The 26,557-nt window shown below is 36.7% G+C and overlaps 1 protein-coding gene across 1 annotated transcript in view; it reads right to left on the reverse strand.

Annotated features, from left to right (window-relative positions):
* HELLS (helicase, lymphoid specific) overlaps positions 1-20,477 on the reverse strand; it is a 39,001-nt gene extending 18,524 nt beyond the window's left edge. Inside the window, exons 1-10 of the mRNA XM_059899251.1 lie at positions 20,346-20,477; positions 19,788-19,909; positions 14,934-15,056; positions 11,619-11,675; positions 8,824-8,860; positions 8,675-8,739; positions 5,814-5,855; positions 3,159-3,383; positions 2,597-2,779; positions 1,838-1,981 (exon numbers count right to left, since the gene is read on the reverse strand). Of these exons, the coding sequence (XP_059755234.1) occupies positions 1,838-1,981; positions 2,597-2,779; positions 3,159-3,383; positions 5,814-5,855; positions 8,675-8,739; positions 8,824-8,860; positions 11,619-11,675; positions 14,934-15,056; positions 19,788-19,909; positions 20,346-20,376 (1,029 nt within the window). The 5' untranslated portion in view covers positions 20,377-20,477. The remainder of the gene's footprint in view (positions 1-1,837; positions 1,982-2,596; positions 2,780-3,158; positions 3,384-5,813; positions 5,856-8,674; positions 8,740-8,823; positions 8,861-11,618; positions 11,676-14,933; positions 15,057-19,787; positions 19,910-20,345) is intronic.
* Between the last annotated feature and the right edge of the window lie 6,080 nt (positions 20,478-26,557).

Below are 26,557 nucleotides of genomic sequence, written 5' to 3' on the forward strand. Positions count from 1 at the left end.
ATGTGAAATACGTGGAGCAGTGAGGAAGAAGTTCAAAACACCAAAAAATGAACTGAGAGAGGCAATGAGAAGTCCATTTTCCAATTGCATTACAATAACTTGGGCACTAATAAATAACTAGCTACAACACAAAGAAAAACAGATATGGGAATGTTATGCCATAGTAGATCCATAAGATAGTAAAAAATAACTTGTCTTCATATATTCCACTATTTAATTAAAATTAAATGGATAAGTTCTATATACTTAAAGCACTTGTCAGAGACATCTGTAATACATTCACAGATTAGGTCTATGTCTGGCTGATTCTAAAATGGTGTTGTGGAGGGAATTCCCTGGTGGTACAGTGGTTAGGACTCTGCGCTTCCACTGCAGGGGGCACGGGTTCGCTCCCCGACCGGGGAACCAGGATCCTGCATGCCGTGCGGTGCAGCCCAAAAAACTAAATTAAAGTAAATTAAATTAAATTAGAAAAAGAAAACAAGGAGGGCTTCCCTGGTGGCGCAGTGGTTAAGAATACACCTGCCAATGCAGGAGACACGTGTTCAAGCCCTGGTCCGGGAACATCCCACATGCCGCAGAGCAGCTAAGCCCGTGTGCCACAACTACTGAGCCTGTGCTCTAGTTCCCACAAGCCACAACTACTGAGCCCACATGCCACAACTACTGAAGCCTGTGTGCCTAGAGCCCGTGCTCTGCAACAAGAGAAGCCACGACAATGAGAAGCCTGCGCACCGCAACGAAGAGTAGCCCCCGCTCACCACAACTAGAGAAAGCCCACTCGCAGCAACGAAGACCCAACACAGCAAATTAATTAATTAATTAATTAATTTTAAAAAAAAAGAAAACAAGGAAAAAATTTTTAATTTTAAAATTAAAAAATAAAAAATAAATGAATAAATAAAATGGTGTCATGGCTATAGATTAAAGTACCAAAGGCTTTAATTTTCTTGTTAGAGACTACAACCTTCATCTCAATCGTTCTTTTTCTTTTTATAATTTATTTATTTTATTTATTTTGGCTGCATTGGGTCTTCATTGCTGAGTGTGGGCTTTCTCTAGTTGCAGCAAGCAGGGGCTACTCTTCGTTGTGGTGAATGCGCTTCTCACTGCCGTGGCTTCTCTTGTTGCAGAGCACGGCTTTAGGCACGTGGGCTTCAGTACTTGTGGCATACGGGTTCAGTAGTTGTCACTTACGGGTCCTAGAGTGCAGGCTCAGTAGTTGTGGCGCACGGGCTTAGTTGCTCCCCATCATGTGGGATCTTCCCGGACCAGAGCTCGAACCCGTGTCCCCTGCATTGACAGGCAGATTCTTTTTTTTTTTTTTTTTAAATTATTAATTAATTTATTTATTTTTGGCTGTGTTGGGTCTTTGTCTCTGTGCGAGGGCCTTCCCCAGCTGCGGCGAGCGGGGGCCACTCTTCATCGCGGTGCGCGGGCCTCTCACTATCGCGGCCTCTCCTGTTGTGGAGCACAGGCTCCAGACGCGCAGGTTCAGTAGTTGTGGCTCACGGGCCCAGTTGCTCCGCAGCATGTGGGATCTTCCCAGACCAGGGCTCGAACCCGTGTCCCCTGCATTGGCAGGCGGATTCTCAACCACTGCGCCACCAGGGAAGCCCGACAGGCAGATTCTTAACCACTGTGCCACCAGGGAAGCCCATCAATCTTTCTGTTAATATAAACCTCCAGGTTCTAAAGGAATATGCACAATGCAATCTATTACTTCCATCAGAAAAAATAAGTAAATAAACAAATGCTACTGGATGGTGACAAAGTGTTATAAGTTAAGAAAAATGTGATTTATGGATTACAAAGAATCCAATAAGACCATTCATACCTGTAATGCATTTCGGTCTCTCATGGCTATCTCAAATGAAGTGATCACCACAGGATGAATCTGCAATGTCCCTTTCAGTTTGTGAATATGCTTTACCAATTTTCGACGTTCTTGCTGGGTCCCATGATATAACATAGTAGGAATCTGAAAGATTTTATATTGATTTATAACAAACTTTAGAACAAAATGTAAATAACAACAATTTGTAAAATATAAAGTTAATCATTTCTGAGAGAAAAAATATAATTTAACTTAACTTTAGTTCTATATTTCTATAGCAAAATGAGTCAATCAATTCTAATAAATTATTGGGCTACTATGGGAGGATAAAAAAGCCATAAAACCAAATTGAGTGTAAGGTGAGAGAGATGGCGAAGTTATTTTTGGAATATATACTTCTCATAATGCAATGATGTAGCTAAAACGCATAGGTATGGAAGGAAAACACCATAATAAGGATGAACAGAATTAAAAAATAAATTCTACCCAGGTCTATCTCAGGTGAGTCAAATTATTCAAGGCACTAAAAACCACCCAGGGATGTTTTAGGCAAGATGTCTGAGATTACTATAGAAACTTAGTTTATTCTATATAAACTTAGAGAAGGTATTGCTGAGATTGAAAGATAAGTCAAATAAGATATAGTGCTACACAGAAGTCAACATAATTTTAGTTAAGAGATCTATAACTTAATTCAGGCAACAAAACAATAAAACATTTGTAATGATAATATATTTAATAAAAGGAAACATGTCTTACTTCTGGTGTAAATCTTTGGAATTCAGCCATCCAGTTAGGAAGTGTAGACAAAGGGCCACAGACGAGAAAAGGTCCAGGTACTCCTCTCTGAATCATCAATGCAATTGTAGCAATGCATTGAACTGTCTTTCCCAATCCCATTTCATCTGCTAAAATGCCATTAATTCCATTTTCCCAAAGCATCTGGACAAAAATAATATACACTGTATTTAAATGCTGACATAAACACCTATTGAATCAGCAGTAAGTTTATTTCTTCTTTTAACCCAAAGATGATAATTATGATGAGACTGACATATTCACACTGTAAGTTATAATAACACTTGTGGGAAGTCAGTTATCAAAGCCATAAAAATGTTGATAGCCTTGAATAAGATAATTTTTCACTTTCAAAAATTTACTCTGGGTAAGTAAGTTAGAAAATAAGTATTTACACAGAAATGTTTGTTTTATATATAATAGTGAAACAAAGAAGGAACAACTCAAGTTGTGTTACATCATATTAATAGGTTATCATATAGAAATGAACCAATATCTTGTATTAAAATTGAGGATTCATTACCCTAAGCCATTCCATGCCTTCCACTTGGTACCATCGCATCACTCCTCCTGTGAAGTGTTTTGGTTGCTGAAAGGGTACTGGCTGTCCATTACATTTCCGAACTGGGTCAAAAAAGAATTTAGTATTTTGCCTAACTGTTTGAGATAATCTATCTTTAATTTTACTATTTGAATCTTTATTTTTCTGAAGATCTTCTACACAGAGATTAGAAGAGGAGCTTTCATCCTGTAAAGGAAAAAGTTTAATTAGAAGTTTAATACATAATAATGCTGCTACCCTCCATTAATCAGAAAATGTAACTGCTAATCAAAATTTGACCAGTCGTATAATCATTGGGTATGAAAAAATAAAGCTACATGTTTAATAAAACCCTCTAGACTGTTACTTCCCTTCCCCCACAAATTCAAAGCCACTGGGAAAAAAAAAACACTTCTGAAAATAACCCTTACATATAACAGGCATATACTTCTGAAATGACCTTTACAATTATACATCCCTTCCAAACCTCTAAAATGTGCTACCCAAGAATTTATTAAACTATTTTCTTAATAATTTCCTTCATCCATAGGAAGGATAACAGATAATGTCTGTTAAAAAAAATATTTTCAAGGAACATAAAAATATTTACTTTCATCTAAGTAATTACTTTCACTACAGGCAAAGGGGCAAAGTAAATACAGTTTAAAAACTCACTATATCAAACTTAAGAATGTCAATTTATCTGTGACACAGCACCAACTTATGACCAATGGTAGATTTTTATTGGTTAGCTATGTCCACAACTCCATTTTAAGAAAATGAAAACAAGGATTAAGTCAATTCAAAGGGAAGTCTTACAAATGATGCCACAACTGCATATTCAACTGAAAAAATAGGAAACTTGAGTTTCACCACTCCATACATAAAATCTGTGATGAAACGATATACCTAAACATCAAACCCAGAACCATAAAGCTTTTAGAAGAAAACAGAGAATAACTTGATAACCTTGTGATAGACAAACACTTCTTATACAAGACAAAAAAGCACTAACCACCAAAAGAAAAAAGGTAATGATTTGGGCTATTACAAAATTTAAAATTTTCTGCTTATTAAAAGATATCATTAAGAAAATGAGTAGGCAAGCCACGAACTTAAAGAAAATACAGTCTATATATGTGACAACAATGAGATTATAGAACTCATATATCAACAAAAGGACAAATAACCCAGTAACTGGGCAAAAGATATGAACAGAAACTTTACAAAAGAAAACATATAAACAGCCATTACACACATGAAAATAAACTCTACATTAGTAATTAAGAAAAGGCAAAATAAAACTACATGAGATTCATTTCACATTCAGTAGAATGGCTAAAATCAAAAAGATTAACAACATGAAATGCTGGCAATAATGTGAACTGAAACTTTCATACACTTCTTGTGAGAGTAAAATGGTGTGTTCACTTTGGAAAAAGATCTGTACTTTCTTATAAAGTTTAATTACATTTACCATATGACCCAGCAATTCCATTCCTAGGTATATACCGAAAAAATATCAAAACGTGTCCACACAAAGATCTTTACACAAATTATCATAGCAGCCTCATTCAGAATAGTCACAAAGTGGAAACAATCCAAATGCTCATGAGGAAAATGGATTAAGACATTATAATATTCAATGGAATACTACTCAGCAATAAAAAGAAACCGACTAGTAACAAACTCAACAACATCAATGATTATCATCCACGCTGAATGAAAAGTAGCAGGAAATAAAAGAATACATATTTATATTTCATTTGTATGAAAACTAGATTGTGATAGAAGTTTTTTTAAAAAATTGGGCAAAACTACTATGATAGAAGTCAAGAGGCAGTTGCCTTTAGGTTTGGGGTGGGGAAATGACTGGAAAGGGATACAAGGGATCCTTCTACCATAATGAAAAGGTTCTAAATCTTGATTTGGATAATAGTTACACAGATGTATACATTTGTCAGGATTCTTCCAATGAACACAAGATCAATATGTTTATTTATTGTATATTATAAAATGTCAATTCCACAGTAAATTGTGGTAGAAGATTAGATTGGGCTTTATCTTTAAAAATGCAACTAAATATTTATTAAAAATATGCTTACTTCATCTTATTTACATTAAACATAGTTGGGTTATAACTGCATCATAAACCAATCCTTATACTGAACAAAGAATAAACCTTGTAATTATAGGGGTTTGGATAGTAAATACTCAGGTAACAAGGAACCTCTCTACATAAAATGAGGGGTTAGGGGTGGGGGTAAAATCAAGCCTTCCCAAACAGAACCAAAGAAAATCTTGAAGGCCAGAAACAAGATTAAAGTATCCCTCAGGGCTTCCACAAGCTATGGAATATATACATGTGGAATGTATATATCCATATGGTTACAGTTACTTGCATCATTGCTAGACTCCCACAGACCCATAAATTAATATTTACACACTAAGGAACATGCAATAGACCACTTAAACTTGATATATAAGAAGGATGTTAGGATAAAAAAAGCCAAATGGTTATTTTTTTTAAAAAGCTAAGAAATAGGATAACTAGTGAGAAAAAATGTACACTGGTGATTAAGAGATCAGGGAAGCAAATATGACTCCTAAATTTAATATCTATTATAAATCTCTTACCTCATTCTCCTTTTTACTTTTCTTAGCCACAGACAAAATTTCCTAAAACATTGAGAAAACAAAAACAAAATAACAATGAATGTGGTTCATTCATTTATTTAACAAATGTTTATTCTTGTTCTGATTTTATGCCAGGAAATGGGGATAAGCCTTGAAGGTAATTAAAATACAGGTGGACCTCAGACAAAATTAAGCCCATAGAATCTTTTTTTTTTTTTTTTACAGTCCAGGTCTTTTATTTTCTTTACACCATCATGTCATGAATTCATAGGGAATGAAGCCGATAGCATCTTATAAAATTCTGAATTCGTTAGCAGCACTTAAAAATTGGGATATTTACTCCTAAATTTTCCAGCTTTTTTTTTTTTTTAAGTCGAAGCTTATCTGAATAGACTAAGTCCAAATTCGCGAAGTCCTCTAGTACAGAGGCTGGCAAACTACAGACCGTGGACCAACTCCAGCCGGCAACCTGTTTTTATAAATGTCTAAATAAAGTTTAATTAGAACAAAATCAGGCTCACTGGTTTACAGTCTGTCTATGGCTGCTTTCTGGATACAACGGCAAAGTTCACGGTTGATTAGTTACCCACAAAACTACTCAAAGCCAAAAATGTTTACCATCTGGCCCTCTACAAAAAAAGTTCTCCAAACCCTGCTCTAGGTTACTACCATTATTCAAGGATTCACTCCCAAATGTATTAGTCCCAACTCCAGCCCACTTTAGGCCTCTCTCTGGATTAGAGGTCTGAGTTTGCAATCCTGAGCAAGAGGCAAAGACAAATACATTAAAAATACAGAATAAAAGTGTTCTGATTTTGAATTACCTACTAGATGCTAAGGGTAAGGAGACAATGTCCCTGGTGACTTAGGAGAGTATTATATCAAATTATCTGAAAAAGTTGTCATCAAGGCATAATCATTAAAGACAGAATTAGGCTGTATTTCAAGCAGAAAGAATAGCATGTGCAGAGGACCAAGGGAATAAAATAGTATGATACATTCAAGAAATTTTAAGCATATCTCAAATTTGAGATACACAGGAAAATGACAGGACATGTAAGTGACTGACACCACATACATACATACATGTGTATATGTAAAGTATTATGTAAGTATAGATATTCATATTCTAAGGCCAAAGAGATTTTATATAGAGAACTGATAGAAGGGTTGTCTTTTAAAATGGCTAGATAAGCTGAACCTTTTTGGAGAACAATTTGTGAATGACTCAAAACAATACCAACTACTAAGTATTCTTTTTAGAAATTAAACCTCCTAAACTCCTGACACTGCTTACCTCTATAGCTTCATCCTTCACCACTTGTTTGTTTACAAACTGGAACCAAATATAATTTCCTTTTAAGTTTTTTTAACTTTCCAGGAACTCTCCTGCCTCTGGACATTTGTCAAAGGTTATTATCTCTTCCTACAACACATCCCCAGTATCTTCCCTATATCTTACTATTTCCCTATTAACCTATCCCCACCTTTAAATGATTTAACTTTTATCCCTCAAGTCTCAACTTCCTAGATGAAACCTTTATGAACCTCATGCTTGAGTTAAGAGCCCCTCTATAGGCTCAATAGCATTTTCCAATTATCCAATTATATTTGACTACTTCCTTCTAAATTTTTCTCACTGGATATAGGCTAAGGCAAAGACAGTGATTATGTTGCCGAGTCTAAGCTCGTACCGCTCACTGCCTGACAGGCCAATAATCAAAAGAGACGAGTTGCTGGGGCAAGGAATAACAACTTTATTCGGAAGGCCAGCAAACTGAGAAGATGGTGGGCTCATGCCCCAAAGAACCATCTTGCCCAAGTTAGAATTCAGGCTCCTTTTATACTAAAAGGGGAGGGAGTAAAGTCAAACATTTCCTGGTTCCCATCAGCCTCTGAAGGGGATGTGTTAATTTCTTCCTCCCTGCGGTCATTCACAGGTGGGCCTGGTCAGTATGTTTCCTGTGAGCTAAACAAAGGTATTTTAGCTTAATGCTCATTCCTGGGAAGCAGGGTTCCCAGAGATGGGCCATTATGTATAATTTAAGCTTATAGGCAACATCCCTTTAGTGATTAACTTATAATACAAAAGGTTCTTCCCTATTACAATTACCTTTCTTTACTAACTGATCTTATCCACTTAGAACAAAGTTTGTCCATAGCAGATATGCCACCAACATTTGATGAATTAAAATAACAGCCATGTGATTAGTTAAACTTCAATAAATCTCATTAATAGTGTTTTTCAAACTGCAGGCTGAGTGTGTTCCATAATAAATTGAGTGGGTCTCAACTATTATTTTTAAATGGGAAAAAAGGGAAAATATCAGAGTACATCCCTAGACTAAAGACAAGTATTATGTGAAACTTTATACCTTATGAAGATGTAAAGAGTTAGAATCTCAGGTAAAAGAAAAATGGAGTAGGTAATCAAGGTTAGAATTTTTTTTAATATTAAGAATGTGATACATTAAATTATGCTTAAGGAATATTTAGAGTTTGTCATAACTGAGGACACGCTTTAATTAGTTTCTATTTAATGAGGTAATAAGTGAGAAGGTAAAAAAGAAATGGTTTTAGAAATGAGTTTATGACTTTAGTTCCTTAATGGTCTTCAAACAAAGAACAGAGTTCTTAAGATACAGTTTTGAGGTTCTAAGAAGTTATAATAATTTCTGATTAGGCCAAGCTCATGCTCCTTTAACAAACAGGAAGATGGTACCATCTTCCTCCTTAAAACACTTAACTGGCTGAAAACCCAGGTAAATAACAGTAATCAATACAGCTTTAAGGTGGTTCAAAACCCACAATAGGTTTTACTCAACATCGAATCTTATGTGTCCTTCCCCCTTTATTTTTACCTCTTTTGACATGACCTCTGAAATATTGTATGATTCATCTTCTCTTCCTCTTTTCTTTCTCATAACTATAAAAAAAAAATTTATTTTTTATAGTAATTAAAACAAAAATATAAACACATAGTCTTCAAAACTGGAACAAGGAAATTTACCTGCATTCTCCTCACTTGCATCAATGGAATTTTTACCCTACAAAACAAGGATTTAGAGTATTATTTTCCTAAAGACTTCTATGGTATTATATGTTAAAAGGCACTGATTAGGTTAGCTTTCCTTGCAGTTGAACCACATCCACAACTCTTCACTATTATGCTTACCAAAAGGTAATCTTTTTCTGTATTTCCCTACTATAACCTGTTTGTAACCATATCCCTCTACTTTTTCCCAAAGACTCTACTTTCCTCAGTTTTCTTCCATGTAAGAGACATTTCAAAACTAAACACAGAAGGCATTTTATTTTGAAATTACCATGTACATCTTCTCTAACTGTATATTTATGCTGAAGATACTCATTGGGTATGGTATGGAAGGAGTACTCATTTTCAGTATAATTTATAAGTTAAATACAACTGACAGTAGAAATAAAAGAGAAAACCAACTGAAAAATTACTAGTGAAAGGAGATAAGGGAAAGGAAGAAGTGTTCAAAAACAAAGTTTCAGAATGAGAGCTGGCAAAGAATAGGTAGACAACATGTATGAAAAATAAAAATGACAAAGAAATAAGGTAAATATAAAAATGAAGTTAAAAATTTAAAGGATTAAAAAAGAAAATACCAAAAGAGACTAGTGAAATGGAATAGGCAGAATTTAATGGTTGACACCTTTAGAATAAAGGGAAAAAACCCCGAAACCTGGTATAAAAAGTTAGCTGGGTGAAAGTGAAGGCTGATTGAAATCAGCAGTTTGACGAGTATGGGGTAAATGGTTAAGCCAGTAAAATTATAAGTACATTCTTCAAAAACCCAAAATAAACTCCTGGAATTCGCAATTGAGTCAAACATCAGTTTTCCACAATTGCTTCTGTTGCAAAGTTATCTGCTATATACTTTAACATCACCAATAACCACACTAAGAATCAAGTAACTGGACTTAAAGATACCCTACCTATTTTTCCTGTTGGCATTTTGATATTTTCTAACAAAGGCAGTTTGGTATAGAAATTAAGTGTGGAATCCGAAATTAATCCTAGGTTCAAATCCTGGCATTACTATGTATTAGATATGTGACCTTCAAAGTTAGTCAATTCTCATTCACAATAGTTGTGTTCTATAAAGTCGCTGTGAATACTGAACTAGTGAACACTGAACCAGTGCATCTAGAAGAAATACAAGTTTAGGTTCCTGCAAGCCTCTGGTCACATTTTCATCAACTGATCAACGCATAACCCTATTTTATGTATGTTGCTGTTTAAACACACCTCATTTAAAACATATGCTGATTAACACTGAACTCAAAGCCAACAGCATTGTAACTCACATCTGAAGGAAGCTTATCTAACACACATATTTTCTCCATAAGGAACACCACAGCCTTCTTGCAATAGAAACACTAGACAGCACTTCAGCACAATGTGGCTGACAGTCTTTTAAACAGCAAAACCACCAAAACCACAAAAATGCAAAAATCATGGCATTAAATAGACCACAAAAAGGACACTTGTTTACACTGTGACAACTTAAATAAGGCAGATAGCTTTGTTTGACCTCAGCTGGGAATGTGCATGTTGGGAGACTCTAATTTTTTGCCATTCTGCATATGCACATGTCTGTGAATGACCACAAAAACACAGGTGACAAATTTTAGCGAGTAGGCTAAGTGGCAAGTATGGGATCTATAAATAATGAGGATGAACTGTGCCTTATCTCCTTGCATCAGTATCTTTATACATAAAATGTAGATAATAACAGTATCTCTACCTAACAGAGCTGCTTTGAGAATTAAGTAAAAACATGTAAAGCTTAGAACAATACCCGGCACATAGTAAGTACTCAATAAATGTTACCTTTATTGTTTCTCTTTTCACTAACACAAGTGTTGTTTGTACAATCCCTATCAATATGGCATTAAACAGCCTCATGTTAAAACGTATTTCCCGGGCTTCCCTGGTGGCGCAGTGGTTGAGAATCTGCCTGCTAATGCAGGGGACACGAGTTCGAGCCCTGGTCTGGGAAGATCCCACATGCCGCGGAGCAGCTGGGCCCGTGAGCCACAATTACTGAGCCTGCGTGTCTGGAGCCTGTGCTCCGCAACAAGAGAGGCCGCGATAGTGAGAGGCCCACGCACAGCGATGAAGAGTGGCTCCCACTTGCCACAACTAGAGAAAGCCCTCGCACAGAAACGAAGACCCAACATAGCCATAAATTAAAAATAAATAAATAAATAAAAATTTAAAAAAAAAAAAAAAAAAAAAAAAAAAAATAAAACGTATTTCCCAAAAAGATCACATCTAAAATTCAGGCTATCCCTAAATGAACGCTCTATCTGAAATGCTATTACCATATATGCCATATGTTCCAATTTTGGTTCCACTGCTACAGCTATGTACAAGATACAAATTTAGATTACTCTTATGGCTCCAAGTTGACATGATGAGGTTAGAGGGATGAAGAAGAGTAAGCATTACATGCTCCAAAAGAGCTGGCCACTTATAAAATGCCTTGAGGTATAAAATATTTGCAGATTTTTCCCCAGATAAGAAAGTGAAATTTTGCTATTATGAAATATAGTCCACAGAATAAGAAACGAAAAAGGTCATAGTTTAGCTCTCCTCCCATATCTAAAATACTGAGAAACAGATTTTACATATTTCTATGCAACCAACAAAGATAGGTTATCAGATAAAGAAGATTAAAATTAAATAGATGATCAATAGTCAAAAGAATACAAGAGAATGTCTTCAATATCGAAGGTAACGTATACAAAATATTCTAGCTTACTGTTTATTACCTTAGTAACTTTTAAAGATTCCTTTTTTCTCTCCAATTTCTCTTTCTTCTTCTGTTCCTGTAAGATAATTTTTTCTTAGTGTCAAAAGTGGAAAATGCAAAGTATGAAACACACATCTCAAATAACTTAAGTTCACAATGAAGAAACTGTATATAAAAATTAAAAAACAAGAACTTGCGCTTCAAGCCTTTATGGAGTAACAGAGAACAGATTTACCCTCCTGCCTTAAGCAACTAAAATCTAGATAAAATATATCAATGGTTTTCAGCGACACACAGCAAAGGACAGTGAACACTGTCCTGTGAACAGATTTACCCTCTTGCCTTAAGCAACTAAAATCTAGATAAAATATATCAGTGGTTTTCAGCAACACGCAGCAAAGAACAGTGAACACTGTCACGAACGACGTGAATCTTCTGATTGCCCAGCTTACTGCCTGGAGGCAACTTCCAAGTGCAAATAATGGAGGAAGAACCCAAATAGAGATCAACAGTCTCCCTGAGTTGAAAAGACAGAGTGCAAAACTCAGAGGAGCTAGCAAACCAAGGTCAGGTACCAGAGAGGAGACAGTTGCATACAAAAGAGGCTCTGAAGATCTGCAGTGGCATCCTCAGGCTGAGTACTGATCAGTGTGTGAGTCTAAGAAAAGGAAGGCCAGGAAAAGAGCAACTAGAAAGCAGGTAGAACAATCCCTGTGCTCACAAGGGCTCAGGAACAGTTCACATTCCCGTCAGCCAAAGCTGAAAGGCCTCTTAATGTATGGGGCTTCAAGAACATTCAGAAGAGGGACCAAGTTATTCTTGGACTAAAAAAGCTGTTCCATAAGCCCCCTAACAAAGCTTTAAAAGCAGAACAGAAAACGACTCAAACCATTTCCAAGAGGTGCTTAAAAGAGTATTTACCTTACAGTGAGTCATTAAGCTTGGTATTTGTTTTTCTGTTTCATTTTACCATAGGAAGGGTTAAAAAGGGCTTCAACAAAGGAAAAAGAGAATTTAGCAAGTGTAGCAAAATCCTGATTGATAACTGTTAAATGTGAATGATGGGGACAAAAGGATTTATTGTAGTGTTGACACTTGGCCCAAGTTTTTAAATCATACTTCTGGTGGACTATAAATAAATTATACAGTGTCTTAGATGATAAATGCAATGCGAAGAAAAGAACAAGGTAAAGGGGATCAGGAGTGTGAGGATGGAGGTGCCAGGTAACTTTATTTAAGGTTGTCAGGGCAGGTCTCATTGAGAAAATGTGTAAGCCAAAGCTTGAAGATGATGAAGTAAGCCAGGCAGGTATCTATTGAGAAGAGGGTTCCAAGTAGAAAACAGCCAGTGCAAAGGCCTAAAGGCCGGAAACACACCTAGAACAAGGTCTGAAAGGTATGGGGTTGAGGGAGGCAACCAGACTGCTTATAGTCTTGTAGGCCATCATAAGGACTCTGGCTTTGTTAGAAACAATGTAAGCTAGAAAGCAGTGAAACATCATTAAAATACTGCAAGGGGGTGGGGGGAAGCACTAAAGAAAAATAAATTCTTCACCCAGTAGAAAATCTTTCAAAAATAAAAGGTAAATGAAGACTTTTTCAGATATAAAAGCTAAAAGAACCTAACACCAACAGAAAATGCAAACAAATCTGTAATTACAGAAAGCAGATCAGTGGCTATCTGGTGATGAAGACAGGAAGTGAGGGATGGGAGAAAATTAAAAAGCGGCAGAATTCAGCCATAAAAAAAGAATGTGATCTTGCTATTTGCGACAATATGGATGGACCTTGAGGGCATTATGCTAAGTGAAATAAGGGAGAAAGACAAATACTATTATGATTTCACTTACATATGGAATCGTAAAAAAAAAAAAAGAGCTCACAGATTCAGAGAACAGACCGGTGGTTAGGGGGTGGGGAGGTGAGGGGGGAGGTCAAAAGGTATAAATTTCCAGTTATAAAATAAACAAGTCATGGATGGGGATGTACTACACAGCATGGTGACCATAGTTAATAATACTTATTGCATATTTGAAAGTTGTTAAGAGAGTAAATCTTAAAAGTTCCCATCACAAGGGAAAAAAATTTTTTTAACTGTGTACAGTGACAATGTTAACTAGACTTACTGTGGTGATCATTTTGCAATATATACAAATATTGAATCATTACACTGTACACCTGAAACTAATATAATGTTACATGTCAATTATATCTCATTAAAAATGGGGGGACAGGAAGAATTTTTTGGAATTAATGGTTATGTTCATTACCTTGGTTGTGGTGGCTTCATGGGTATACATTTTAAAAATGTACAGTTTTGTGTATATCAGTTATATTTCAATAAAGCAATTTTTAGAAAAGGGGACTGAGCAACATAAAATTCACAATTTCTGGCATCCAAAAAATATCACTGGACAGGATAAAAATCAGCTAACAGGTGAATAAAAAAATAAATGTTGGAGTAAAGCAATTTATATTGAGGAAACTCCAACAGCTCAAGGATTGGCAGGCAGCACAAGGCAACCCTGGAAGTGAGGATGAAGTTGGAACTAAAAACAGGCGTTTTGGTCTAAAGTCTGCTTAGAAGCAGTTACTCTTGAATGAAACACACCTTGAATGACAAAAGCAAACTATAGAAAAACTACATATAGTATGATACCATTCTTATAAGGCTCAAAATAAGCAAGACCAAAAATATACACTGTTTATGGACATATACATATGTGATATATGTTAAACTATGTTTTTAAGCAGAGAAATGATAAATACAAAATTCATGATGGTAATTACCTCTGGGTTAGGATGGTAAACGAGGCAAGGAGATGGGAAAGAGAAGCAGAAATGGAGGTGCAAAAATATTTAGAATGTCCTAGTTCTTAATTCTTGTTCATTTAATTAATACAGTATTCATAATTTTTAAAAAATGTTGGTATATTCATACAATGGAATGCTTCTTAGGAATAAAAATGATCTACTAAATAAATACACGTAAGTGAATCTTAAAAATATGCTGAGCTAAAGAAGCGAGACACCAAAAGAGTGCTTATCATATGATTCCATTTATTAATATTCTAGAAAAAACAATACCAATTTATAGTGGCAGAAAACAGAAACCAGTGGTTGTTCGGGGCCAGAAGCAGAGACCACTGAGAGAAGAAAACTTCATGGGATAATGGAAATGTTCTTTATCTTGACTGTGCCGGTGGTTACACAGGTCAAAACTCATTTAACTCTAAACTTAAAATGTGTGCAATTTATTGTATGTAATTTATATCTCAGTAAAGCTTATTTTAAAAATTTAAGCTGTTAGCTATAATCAATCACATATACATACCTCTAATTGCTGCTGTTCCATTTTAGTCAATAAAAATTTGGAGTAAATATTGCTTTTTTCAAGCAAATGCTGAAGTCTACGATATCGAATGTCCATGGACTCTCTATCCCAAGACATGCGAGCCTATCCAAAGAGAAAGTTTCCATAATTATTAACGGTTTCCTGACATACACTGATTTTTTTCTGCATAAGGTGTAACAAAGATGACTAAACAACTGCTCTTTAGGTTTAATATATTTCCTGTAATTCATGAAAAATATTTTTATAATATTAAATTCACTTACTAAAAATGGTTATCTTCCAAACAAAAACCTAGAATAGCTAAAAAAAATATGATTCTGGGGTTCAACAGGCAATCTGGTAAAGTATAGCTTGGCTACCAAAATACTGAAATTTCAGACACTGAATATATGGTTATTGGCATCTACAGAATTGAAGGTCCATTTTCAAAATATTTGAAATTAAAGTGAGAAAGCAAATATTTAATTCAGGTTGAATTTAAGTTTTTACAAAACCAAATGATTTCAGAAAAGAAAAATTTTATACACCAGTTTAATTTGAAGGAGCATTGGAATTAAAAGATAGTCTCATTAGCTAGGAATCAGAACATCTAGTTTTAGAATTTAAAAACTATATTGTCAAAATATTTAAACGTGCTAAATCTACTGTTTATTTCTTACAAGCTTCTTTCCTCCTCAGTATTGTGTTGCCCAAGCTTTGCCCTTACTTTTTAGCTTTCTACTCTCATACTCTTACCTTTATCTTTCACCTCTGTACGCCTTCCATTTACAAACCTCTGCTTTCCATATTACTTTTACACACCATTTATTTATTGATTTGTAAGAGTATACAACAGTCTAGTGGCTGAGGAGGAACCCTCTCAATTCATAATAAAAGTTAAACATCTTAAGAGAACAATAACAGAGGGCACAAGAGAGAAAACAAAAGCAACAAATAAATAGTATAGGTCAATGGTCCACAAACATTTTCTGTAAAAGGGCAAAGGGCAAATATTTAAATATTTGAGCATGATATGGTTTGTATTGCAAATACTCAAATCTGCCTTCGAGCAGTTATAGACAACATGTAAACAAAAGTTGTGTTCCAATAAAACAGACATAAGGCCAAATCCAGTTCATAATTTGCCAACCAAATACTGTAATCTGAACTCAAAAGAAAAGCATTAAGTGGGCTGAAGTCAACTGAGAGTTGAATATATGCAAATCTTACTAACCAGCAATTCCACTCCTGAGTGTGTGTGTGTGGTAAATTTAATTTAGTGGTTAAGGCTTGACCTTATAAATCAGACACCAGTATATATTAGCTTATATTTCCCAGAAGTTATGTCATCTAACTTTTCTTTCAAAATAAATTTATTTTCTATTACAAAAGCAGTGACAATAAGATACCTAACAATAAATTTAATGAAATACATGCGCATTACAAGAAAATAAAAATTCTTTTAAAAATCATCCATAGTCTTACCCGTGCAGATAAAACTCTATTTTCAGTTCTTTTAGGACAGCCTTTCTTTTACTATTACCAACGTACTACTATGATTACAATAGTCAGTCACTTAATGAAATGGATATTATAAATGAGATGAAATTACTTAAAACTTTATAAAAATGAATTCCTAAATTTAACTTTAATTTTATATTTTAGTTAAAATACTTTGTGCTTAATTTATCTGCTGCCTTAAGTCCTGTTCAGAATAAATTAGCATACATCTTTAAAGTAATTAAAGCTTTAAGGTGCCATCATGGAACAATAATTTATAATATAATTAGAATATGCCAATGGTTAACCTTTAAACCCAGTCTTCTGTATTTCAAAATAATTCTATAGTAAATCTTCTCATCTATCATTACTCTTTCTTGACTTAATTTTGTTATTTGTTATATTAAAGTAAATTGTAGCTTCATCTGTGGAAAGTATTCAATACTGAGTGCCTGGCGGAAAGCATCTCTTGATGAGAGAGTGAGAGAGTATGCCAGTGGACACCAAGAGCATAAATTCTCCACTGTCTACCCCATTACCTCTCCCAGCCCCAGTTTTATTTATTTATTTTTTGCGGAGGGAGTTCTATTTCAGGTTACACAATATGAACAGTTTTCCTTTTACCTTTCCAAGAACCCTCACAACTCTTACAATTCCCCTTCCCCCACTTACACAGACGTTAAAGCTACTCTCAAGTATTCTAGACTAACAATGACTTCTTTCAAAAGGAAATGCAGGTGAAAAGTCAAAGAAAATAACTGTAGCAAATGAATGTCAAAATCATTCTCCAGGATCTTCACAAACCTTCAAATCTCCTAAAGCAAAGTAAATGCTTCTCATTAAGAACTTAAGCTAGCTCTTCCTCTCTTAAGTACTTCTAAATACATGCCCATAAATACTGAATTCTCCCAAAAGAAAAGGAATCATTACTTTTGTGTACTGAATTTTTTGGCTCCAAAGACATGTAAGAGAGAGACTTATTCTTAGAATTTTCTCTACAGTCACTGAGGGAATAATTTGTAAGTATCAAGGGCAAAAAGCAATCAAATTCTTTCAATACCTGTACATAAAAAGACATGTAATAACAATGAACCACAATCCTACTAGGTTTTTAGCAAATTACACCCTTGCACTAATGGGATTGAAAAGAGCTTTATTCATGGAAGTACTGAAAAATGGATTAAAAATTGCTATTTTAAGTTCTATGATACTGCTAAAGAAAAGCTAGTTGTACCATACCTATCCCTCAAGAGTAACAATTCCAAAAAACTTTAGGATTGCAAAATGTTCAAGAGCTTAAAAATTTCACTGAAAGTAGCAGTTACTTTGACTCTTAGTTTAATCAGCAAATACTTATGGTACTACAAATTTTGACGGACCTTTTTTATTTATTTATTTAAAACTTTTTTTTTGGCCGCACAGCACCGCACCGCACCGCTTGTAGGATCTTAGTTCCCCGACCAGGGGAAGAACCTGGGCCCACAGCAGTGAAAGCCTGGAGTCCTAACCACTGGACCGCCAGGGAATTCCCTGATAGACCTTTTTTAAATGTGAAAATTATCTTTCTTCACTTGAACTCATGCATTCTTGAAATGTATTCTTATTACACCTCATATCTTTCTTCAAATAGCATTTCCTTAACCAACAATCTTCATGAGTTATAAAAGAGAACTACACTACTCAAAATTAAGGGTTTATCGCTAACAATCTCTGAAGTTGATTCTACTCTGGACCATGCCCCAGGATTCATCCTTTATAATTCACCTTGTTACAATGGCTTGTAAGTATATTTATTTTATTTATATAATCATATATGTTAGGTAATATATTATAAAATATTCTTTTACCTTAGTTAGAAATTCAATAGACATTTACTATAACCTACTAGTTGCCAGGTGCACAGCCTACAAAAACAAAACAATGTGATGTGCCCTCAAGAAACAAAGTGAGAAAGAATCAAGTAAGTAAGGATAATACTGTGTAACAAAGTACTGTAGGAATTCATAGAATGAGTAAAGGTGGTTCAAGGTTGACCTCCCAATTCTGTTAAAATTTGTTAACATACACTACCTTACTGGATTATGGTCAACTACAGATGATCAGTAATAATGGAACTATTATATACTGGAGTGAAAGTATAGCAAGGTGGTTAAAAAGTGTGAATTCTGGAACCACATGGCCTACGTTACCATCTTTGTTCTGCCATTTACTGGCTGAGGGATCCCAGGCAACCTCTAGGTGCCTCAGTTTCCTCATCTGTAAAGTGGAATGAAAATAGAACCTAGTTTATAGACTATTTTAATAAAAGTAATAGTTTATACTAGTAATTAAACTAGTAAGTTTAATAACAGTAATCATAATGAGTTTAATAATGGTATCTACTTGATACTATTGAGGATTCAATGAGTAAAATACATGTACAGCATTCAGAACAGTGACTGACTCACAATAAATGATCATGTGGTGTCAAAAATGCTAACAAAAGAATCATTATTGTTGATATAAAATAGCAGGGAACTAACTAATTCATTACTTGCCTTTGGAGTGCATTATTCCCCAATTTGAGTAGTTTTGTAATTACATGGAGTTAATTCAATATTAATGTCCTCAGAGAGGTTTAATGTTAAGGACAAGAACTCTGGAGACAGCCAAATTTGAGTTCACTAGTGTGTGACCCGACCCCCAACTGCCTCAGTTTTGTCATATGTAAATGGAGATATCAAAAGTACCTAAATAACCATAATACTGGGAGGGCTAAATAAATTATTACAAGAAAATCACTTAGTAGGCAGCACATAAGCGGTAGTAGGTGTCAGTCTTCTTGCATATGCAATAATGAAGCAACAGGGTAGGACAGTACTGGAGTAAAATATACTTAAAAACTGAAGTTTTTCAAGAGGTTAAAAACTGCTTTTAGTAACGTACAAAATACTCTGTACCAGAAAACCCCAAGGATAATTAACTCTTCACTGAAAAAGTACATCACATTTTAACCTAAAGGATCTTACTTAGCAATAGCCCAAGAAATGGAAAAGAAAGCAAAAAACAAGTTGATCACTTAGGTGGAAAACAGCACTGAAAGAATTCACTAAAAATAATTCACTACCGACTTTGGAAGAATTATAATAGCTAAACAAGCAATTTGAAATGCTCACTTAAGAGAGATGAGGCCACTTTATAGACCAAGACTATATCTGATAGAAGCCTCATTCAAAGCTCATGCAAAAGTTTCTCAAAAATAGCATCGGTAAACAGATAAATAAGGAAGCCCGTTTTAAAGTTGATAAAAAACCAGACTAGTAAACTTAAGCACACAAACCACATCCCCGACGATGAACGTGATGCCTATTTTACCTTTTCTAGCATCTTCCTCTCTCTCTCTAGCCCAGCAGCTTCAAGCTGTTCTTCCTCCTCTACCATGGCTGGGGTAATCACGGCAGTCTCCGGCTGTTCAACCATATCTGGAGCTACGGACCCTAGGAGGGGGCAAGGCTTTTAAATTGCAGCTTTAAAAAATGACCAGTTACTCAACTTCCGAGTAAACAACCTTCCTCCGTTTCCCAGATGCATTTGAGGCAAACCATGAAGACCCAGGGGGACGCCAGTATCACCTCTCAGAAGACATCCTAAGTCTTCACTATGTCAACAAGTTGCCTGGACCCCAGTTTACAAATGGGGATGTTCGGGAAAACGCAGCTCCCCTGTGTCTAATCTCCTATACCATGCAAATATGCGCAGTTCCGGGTGTCCCCCACTCACTCCCCACAGAAAAGGTAACCCTCCTTTCCTCCTCAGTCTCTGCCCGGGGTCGCCTCTCCCCTCAAAAGCTCGGCTGCAGTCTCTCCATGCTGCTCCCGCACCCCCGCCCCAGACGCCGCCGCCCGCTCCGGGAGGCAGGTTCTCCTCACTCACCGCCGCTGCTCGCGGGGCGCTGCGCCGGCATGGCTGGACACACACTCCGGAACCGGGTGCCCTCCGCAAAGCGCCTGCAACGCCGCGCGCTAAAACCTCCCAGCCGCTTGCCGGTCCCAGTCTCCCGGCCAGGTGTCCAGCCAGAGAAAAACGCGCGCTTCTCCTTCGCGGGAAAACGCCGTCATCTCGCGATACTTCGTGCTCTCCACCCCGCCCCCGAGTCCCGGTGGCGCGAGACTTGGGGAAGTTTGGTTTTCGTCAGAACCCTCTTGGGGGACTGTGAGCGTTTACGGGGACCTCGGGTTTGGGGAAGCGGGGTTCTGCTGCAGAAGTCAGCCTTAAACTAGCTGTGTGATACTGGGCGAGTCTGCCTACCGTGGAGGGCCCGGTTTCCTCACGTAATTGATGATGGTGCCGCAGTACGCAGTCTTCAGTAGCGCTCTTGTTTGCAAGGTACCCTCACACACTGGCTAATGTGATTAAATCCTACCAACGGATGATCCTTTAGGTAGAAAGATGTACTGAGTATCCAGGTGAAGATGTCAGAGACAAATATTGCTAAACGTTGCCACCATCCGCAGTTCACATTTTGAGTGAAAATTCCCCGAAATGACCCAGAAGAGGGCCCTTTTTGTGGCTGGGATAGGAGAGAGAAATAAGAAGATTATGGTAGAGTTCTTGTTGAAAAGTTATTTCAGGATAAGGGAGAACTTAATGCAGTGATAAGCCTACCGGAGTGGCCAGTAGAAAAGACGTAAGGTTCAGGAATTCAATAGACCAGTTATTAGAGAAGGCACCTGAAGGGAAGAGCTGGGCTTTTGTCCTTTGGTTTTCACTTCAGCCTTCAGTCCCTCCCTTTCTTACCTACAGTCCCTTTTAACAAGTTCTTTTGCCACCCCTCGCCCCAACCTCAGAATTTATGGTATACCTGCCATGTAACCACCTGTTTCCTCCATTTCTGATTCCAACAACTTTAATTATTTGTAATTGTACAAAATTTAAGGGTTTACAATGCACGTCACGTTCCTCATAACCATCTTCAGCAACCTTCATAACACTGAGATTAGCAGAGCAGATTGTTTTTATCCCTACATTATAGGTGAGAAAACTGATGTTCACAGAGGATAAATTAACTTGCCCAGAAGCCTACAGTCACTTTGTGATAAAACAGTAGCCAAACCCAGGTCTTTCGAAAACTAGTTCAGCATTAAGATAAATTATAACCTCCATTAGTAATTATTCTTAAATCATACCTCTTTCTTATCAAAGACAATAGCTATCAGTCAGTCTCACGCTACTAAGATTTTTGACCACCAAACTAACTCCGAAATTTCTTGCCCCGACTTTTGAAACACTGCTTTTTACCGGGGTTTCCCCTAAGGTACTGAAAATCTTTTCTTGTTCCCTCTTTTGAACTCAATTGTGGCCCACCTCCCCAATCTTTCCTCTGTCTGTTTTTTCTCTGTATACTTTGTTCCATGCAGTATCTGCTCTAGAGACTTCGATGATCAACTCAAGGCCAGCAACTTCCCTTCTGATTCCTCAGAGATCAAATGGGGAAGATTTATCCAAACACACATGGGATGGAATTCAAGGCAATTTCATCTCATTCTCAAAGGACAGGAATCTCATCTAACATCTTAGCCCCACACTTGACACGAGTTGCACTGGGTATTTCCGGACACGTTTGCCACTGTGCAGACCTCAAGAGTGGCTATGAAAAGTTTTGTTCATTCACTTTAAGGGTATACATTTAAATGTCATCTGGGTACCTGTAACTTTTCTAGGTGCTGTACAGCAATGAACCAGGCAAACAGGAGTCCTGTTGATATGGAACTCACCTTCCAGGAGTTGAGACAAATACGTATGTGTGAGAAATTCTCTGCAAAATATTAGAATAGAGTGGTGTGAGAGTAACTGGGTAGTTACTTTAGACTGGGTAATCAGGCATCTGAGGAAGTGACAGACTTTTAAGCTGAGAACCAAGTGTCAAGCAGCCAGCTAGCCCAGGGGAAGAATGGTCCAAGCAGAAGCTACAGTCTAGGGCAAAGAGAATAAGGCAGGAATAAGCTTGGGTATGTTTGAGTATCAGAAGAGGACCAGTATGATTGAAGCAGAGTTGACAAGAGGGTGTGGCACAAAAAAATCAGAGGTAGACTGTCCAGATGAGCCACAAAATGCCATCCTCTAGATTTCTTAATGGCTTCACCATCCACCCAATCAAAGAAGTGAAACAAAACAGTCAAAAAATAAAACCACTGCTCCCTCTTGCTTATATGGCCCCACTTCCTGCCTACCTCACAAAGTAAACAATAGCTACAAGACAGAACTCCCCTTTCAGATTCCCAACACCAAACTTACAAACCTACCTGCATCTGACACCTTTTCCCCTTTCTCTCATGATATGCTCTGGATCCATCTCCCTGCAGCCTAATCAGGAATCTTAGATTATACATTACCCCATTCACTCTTTATTTCTTAAACCTCTACTGAATATTTTCCATTAGTACTTAAATACTTGAACACACACCAAAGTAACTAAGGAAATCAATGAAACGCATGGTCAAATTTAATGGACATCTCTCAGTCCTCATCTCAACCTCATTGACACCTGACACTATTGATCACTTCTTTACGGAAACACACTTGGCCCTTGTTTTTCCTGACCCCCACACTCTCCTGATATTCCTATTTCTGACGTCTACTAGTTCATTCTCCTCTACCCAATCTTTAAGTGTTGAACTTTCTGAGTGAACCAGAAATAATCTGAGTTTCTAACTAATTGTATAATCTAATAAAAATATTATAAATGAAAGGTAGGTTCACTAGGAATGGTCCAAAATAAAAACAATCTATTCATCCATATCTATCATGTGTAGTGCCAAGCGCTATTTTGGGCACTAGCAATTCAGAGGTAATAAAAGACAATGTTTCTGAACTCAGAGTTTACACTGTAGTGGAAACAATAGACAACTATATAAAATAATGTTAGCTAGTGGTAAGTAATAGATAACTATAAAGAAATATGAAGTAGAGTAAAGTCATGATACTGACAGAGCATGGGTAGAGAACATTCCGACTCTGAGTAAACTGACATTAAGTAGAGACCTAAATGAGAAGATAATATAAACCATACGAAGACTTAGGCAAAGAATATTTCCAAAGGAAAAGCAAGAGTAAAAGCCCTTAGGTAGATAGGAAATTGGGAGATTGAGAAATTAGGTCCACAGTGAAGTTAATAAGGTTGAGAGGCAGTTGAAATTGTAGAGATAGCAGAGATTAGAATAAATAGGAACTTGTGGAAATTAGGTCCACAGTGAAGTTAATACGGTTGAGTGGCAGTTGAAATTGTAGAAATAGAAACTAGAATAAATAGGAACTTGGAGAGCAGCAAATAGGAACTTGTAATAAAAATTTGGATTTTTATTATGAGGAATGTCACTAGAGGCTCCTGAGTAAGGAATAATAGGATTTGATTCGCATGTTTAAAAGATCATAAAACATGCAGTCTAATTAAAAGTGTGATGAGGGGCTTCCCTGGTGGCGCAGTGGTTGAGCGTCTGCTTGCCAATTCAGGGGACGCGGGTTCGAGCCCTGGTCTGGGAAGATCCCACATGCCACGGAGTAACTGGGCCCGTGAGCCACAACTACTGAGCCTGCGCTTCTGGAGCCTGTGCTGCGCAACAACAGAGGCCGCGACAGTGAGAGACCCACGCACCGCGATGAAGAGTGGCCCCCGCTTGCCGAAACTAGAGAAAGCCCTTGCACAGAAACGAAGACCCAACACAGCCAAAAATAAATAAATAAATAATAAAAAAAAAAAGAAAAAAAAAGTGTGATGAGAATTGTTTACTTTTTCAAGGGCTCACATAAGTGGCTTTAAAAATCAAATCAGAAGAACTATTACCACTAAGTTATGACAAATTTACTGCATACACAATTTATTTAAAATCACTTGGTATAAATTAAGAATAAAACAAACCCTATCATTCAAACACTTTCCAATTTATTTTCACACTTTAAAGCCCAAACACAGGCATTCAAAGCATTTTACAATCTACAAAAGTTTTAATCAAGTTAATACTTCCCTTTCAAAGTTTTTAAAGAATATAGAAGCTAAAATTAAAAGCCTTGGGATTTATTTGATAATCAGAATACATCATGTACTTACAATATTATCAATACTGCTTAGACCAAAAACATTTGAGGCTTCACTTTCTGCTTTTATAATACCATTTTGTATAGTGTTGTACATGAAGATGAAAAATGAGAACAAACGTATATACCCCATTGTTATCAATTTTATATACTCCTTCACGTCTATATTAGTTGATCATTTACACTTTTATTACAAAAATGATTTTTCCAAATATTTTGCAATAGTACATGTCATTTTACCTTAAATAAAATAATGGAAGTACTGTTTACTTAAACGGTCAAAGAATGAGACACTTTTTAAAAATTTTTATTTATTTATTTTCAGCTGCGTTGGGTCTTCGTTGAGCATGTGGGCTTTCTTCTCTAGTTGCGGTGAGCAGGGGCTACTCTTCGTTGCAGTGCGGTGGCTTCTCTTGTTGCGGAGCATGGGCTCTAGGCACGCGGGCTTCAGTAGTTGTAGTACACGGGCTCCAGAGTGCAGACTCAGTAGTTGTGGCGCACGGGCTTAGTTGCTCTGTGGCATGTGGGATCTTCCCGGATCAGGGTTCAAAACCGTGTCCCCTTCATTGGCAGGCGGATTCTTAACCACTGCGCCACCAGGGAAGCCCAGAACACTTTTTAAAATTTATTTATTTATTTAATGTATTTATATTTTGGCTGTGTTGGGTTTTCCTTGCTGCATGTGGGCTTTCTCTAGTTGCGGCGAGCGGGGGCTACTGTTCGCTGCAGTGCGTGGGCTTCCCATTGTGGTGGCTTCTCTTGTTGTGGAGCACGGGCTCTAGGCGCACGGGCTTCAGTAGTTGTGGCACACGGGCTCAGTAGTTGTGGCTCGCAGGCTCTAGAGCACAGACTCAGTAGTTGTGGCGCATGGGCTTAGTTGCTCCGTGGCATGTGGGATCTTCCCGGACCAGGGCTCGAACCTGTGTCCCCTACATTGGCAGGCGGATTCCTAACCACTGTGCCACCAGGGAAGCCCCCAATGCACTTTTTGTAAAGCCAAATTTCCTTCTTGGAGTATTTTAGAAAATAAACCCAACTCACAGAATAAAATGCACAAAATAAAACCTCATTAATTGGAACCAAGAGAAGATCAATATGAATGGTAGAATGTTTATAAAGAAATGCAGTTTTGCTAACTTCCCAAGCCTTGTAACTTTACGTAGCCTATCAAAATATTAAGAGGCAGTGCTTGGCACATAATCAGGGCTTAACGAGTGCTCCTGCATTCATTCAAAGTACCAAGTAGGTCACTTCTTCTGCAATTACACTGTTAGTAAATAAGCAATATGTTTTTTATTGAAGTATAGTTGATTTACAGTGTTGTGTTAGTTTCAGATGTACAACAAAATGATTCAGTTATACATATATATGTATATATATATATTTTTTCAGATTCTTTTCCATTATAGATTATAAGATATTCACTATAGTTCCCCATGCTATACAGTAGGTCCTAGTTGTTTATCCATTTTATATATAGTAGTGTGTATCTGTTAATCCCAAACTCCTAATTTATCCTCCCCCCTTCCCCCTTTGGTAACCATAAGTTTGTTTACTATGTCTGTGAGTCTATTTCTGTTTTGTAAATAAGTTCATTTGTATCACTTCTTTTAGATTCCACATATAAGTGATATCATGTATTTGTATTTCTCTGATTTATTTCACTTAGTATGATAATCTCTAGGTCCATCCATGTTGCTACAAATGGCATTATTTCATTCTTTTTTTATGGCTGAGTAATATTCCATTGTATACATATTCCACATCTTCTTTATCCATTCATCTGTCTATGGACATTTAGGTTGCTTCCATGTCTTGGCCATTGTAAATAGGGCTGCTATGAACATTGGAGTGCATGTATCTTTTCAAATTAGAGTTTTCATCTTTTCTGAATATATGGCCAGGAGTGGGATTGCTGGATCACATGGTAATTCTATTTTTAGTTTTTTAAGGAACCTCCATACTGTTCTCCATAGCAGTTATATCAATTTACATTCCCACCAACAGTGTAGGAGGGTTCCCTCTTCTCCACACCTTCTCCAGCATTTATTATA

Source organism: Balaenoptera ricei, chromosome 16 (genome assembly GCF_028023285.1).
Source record: "Balaenoptera ricei isolate mBalRic1 chromosome 16, mBalRic1.hap2, whole genome shotgun sequence".
Classification (NCBI taxonomy): domain Eukaryota; kingdom Metazoa; phylum Chordata; class Mammalia; order Artiodactyla; family Balaenopteridae; genus Balaenoptera; species Balaenoptera ricei.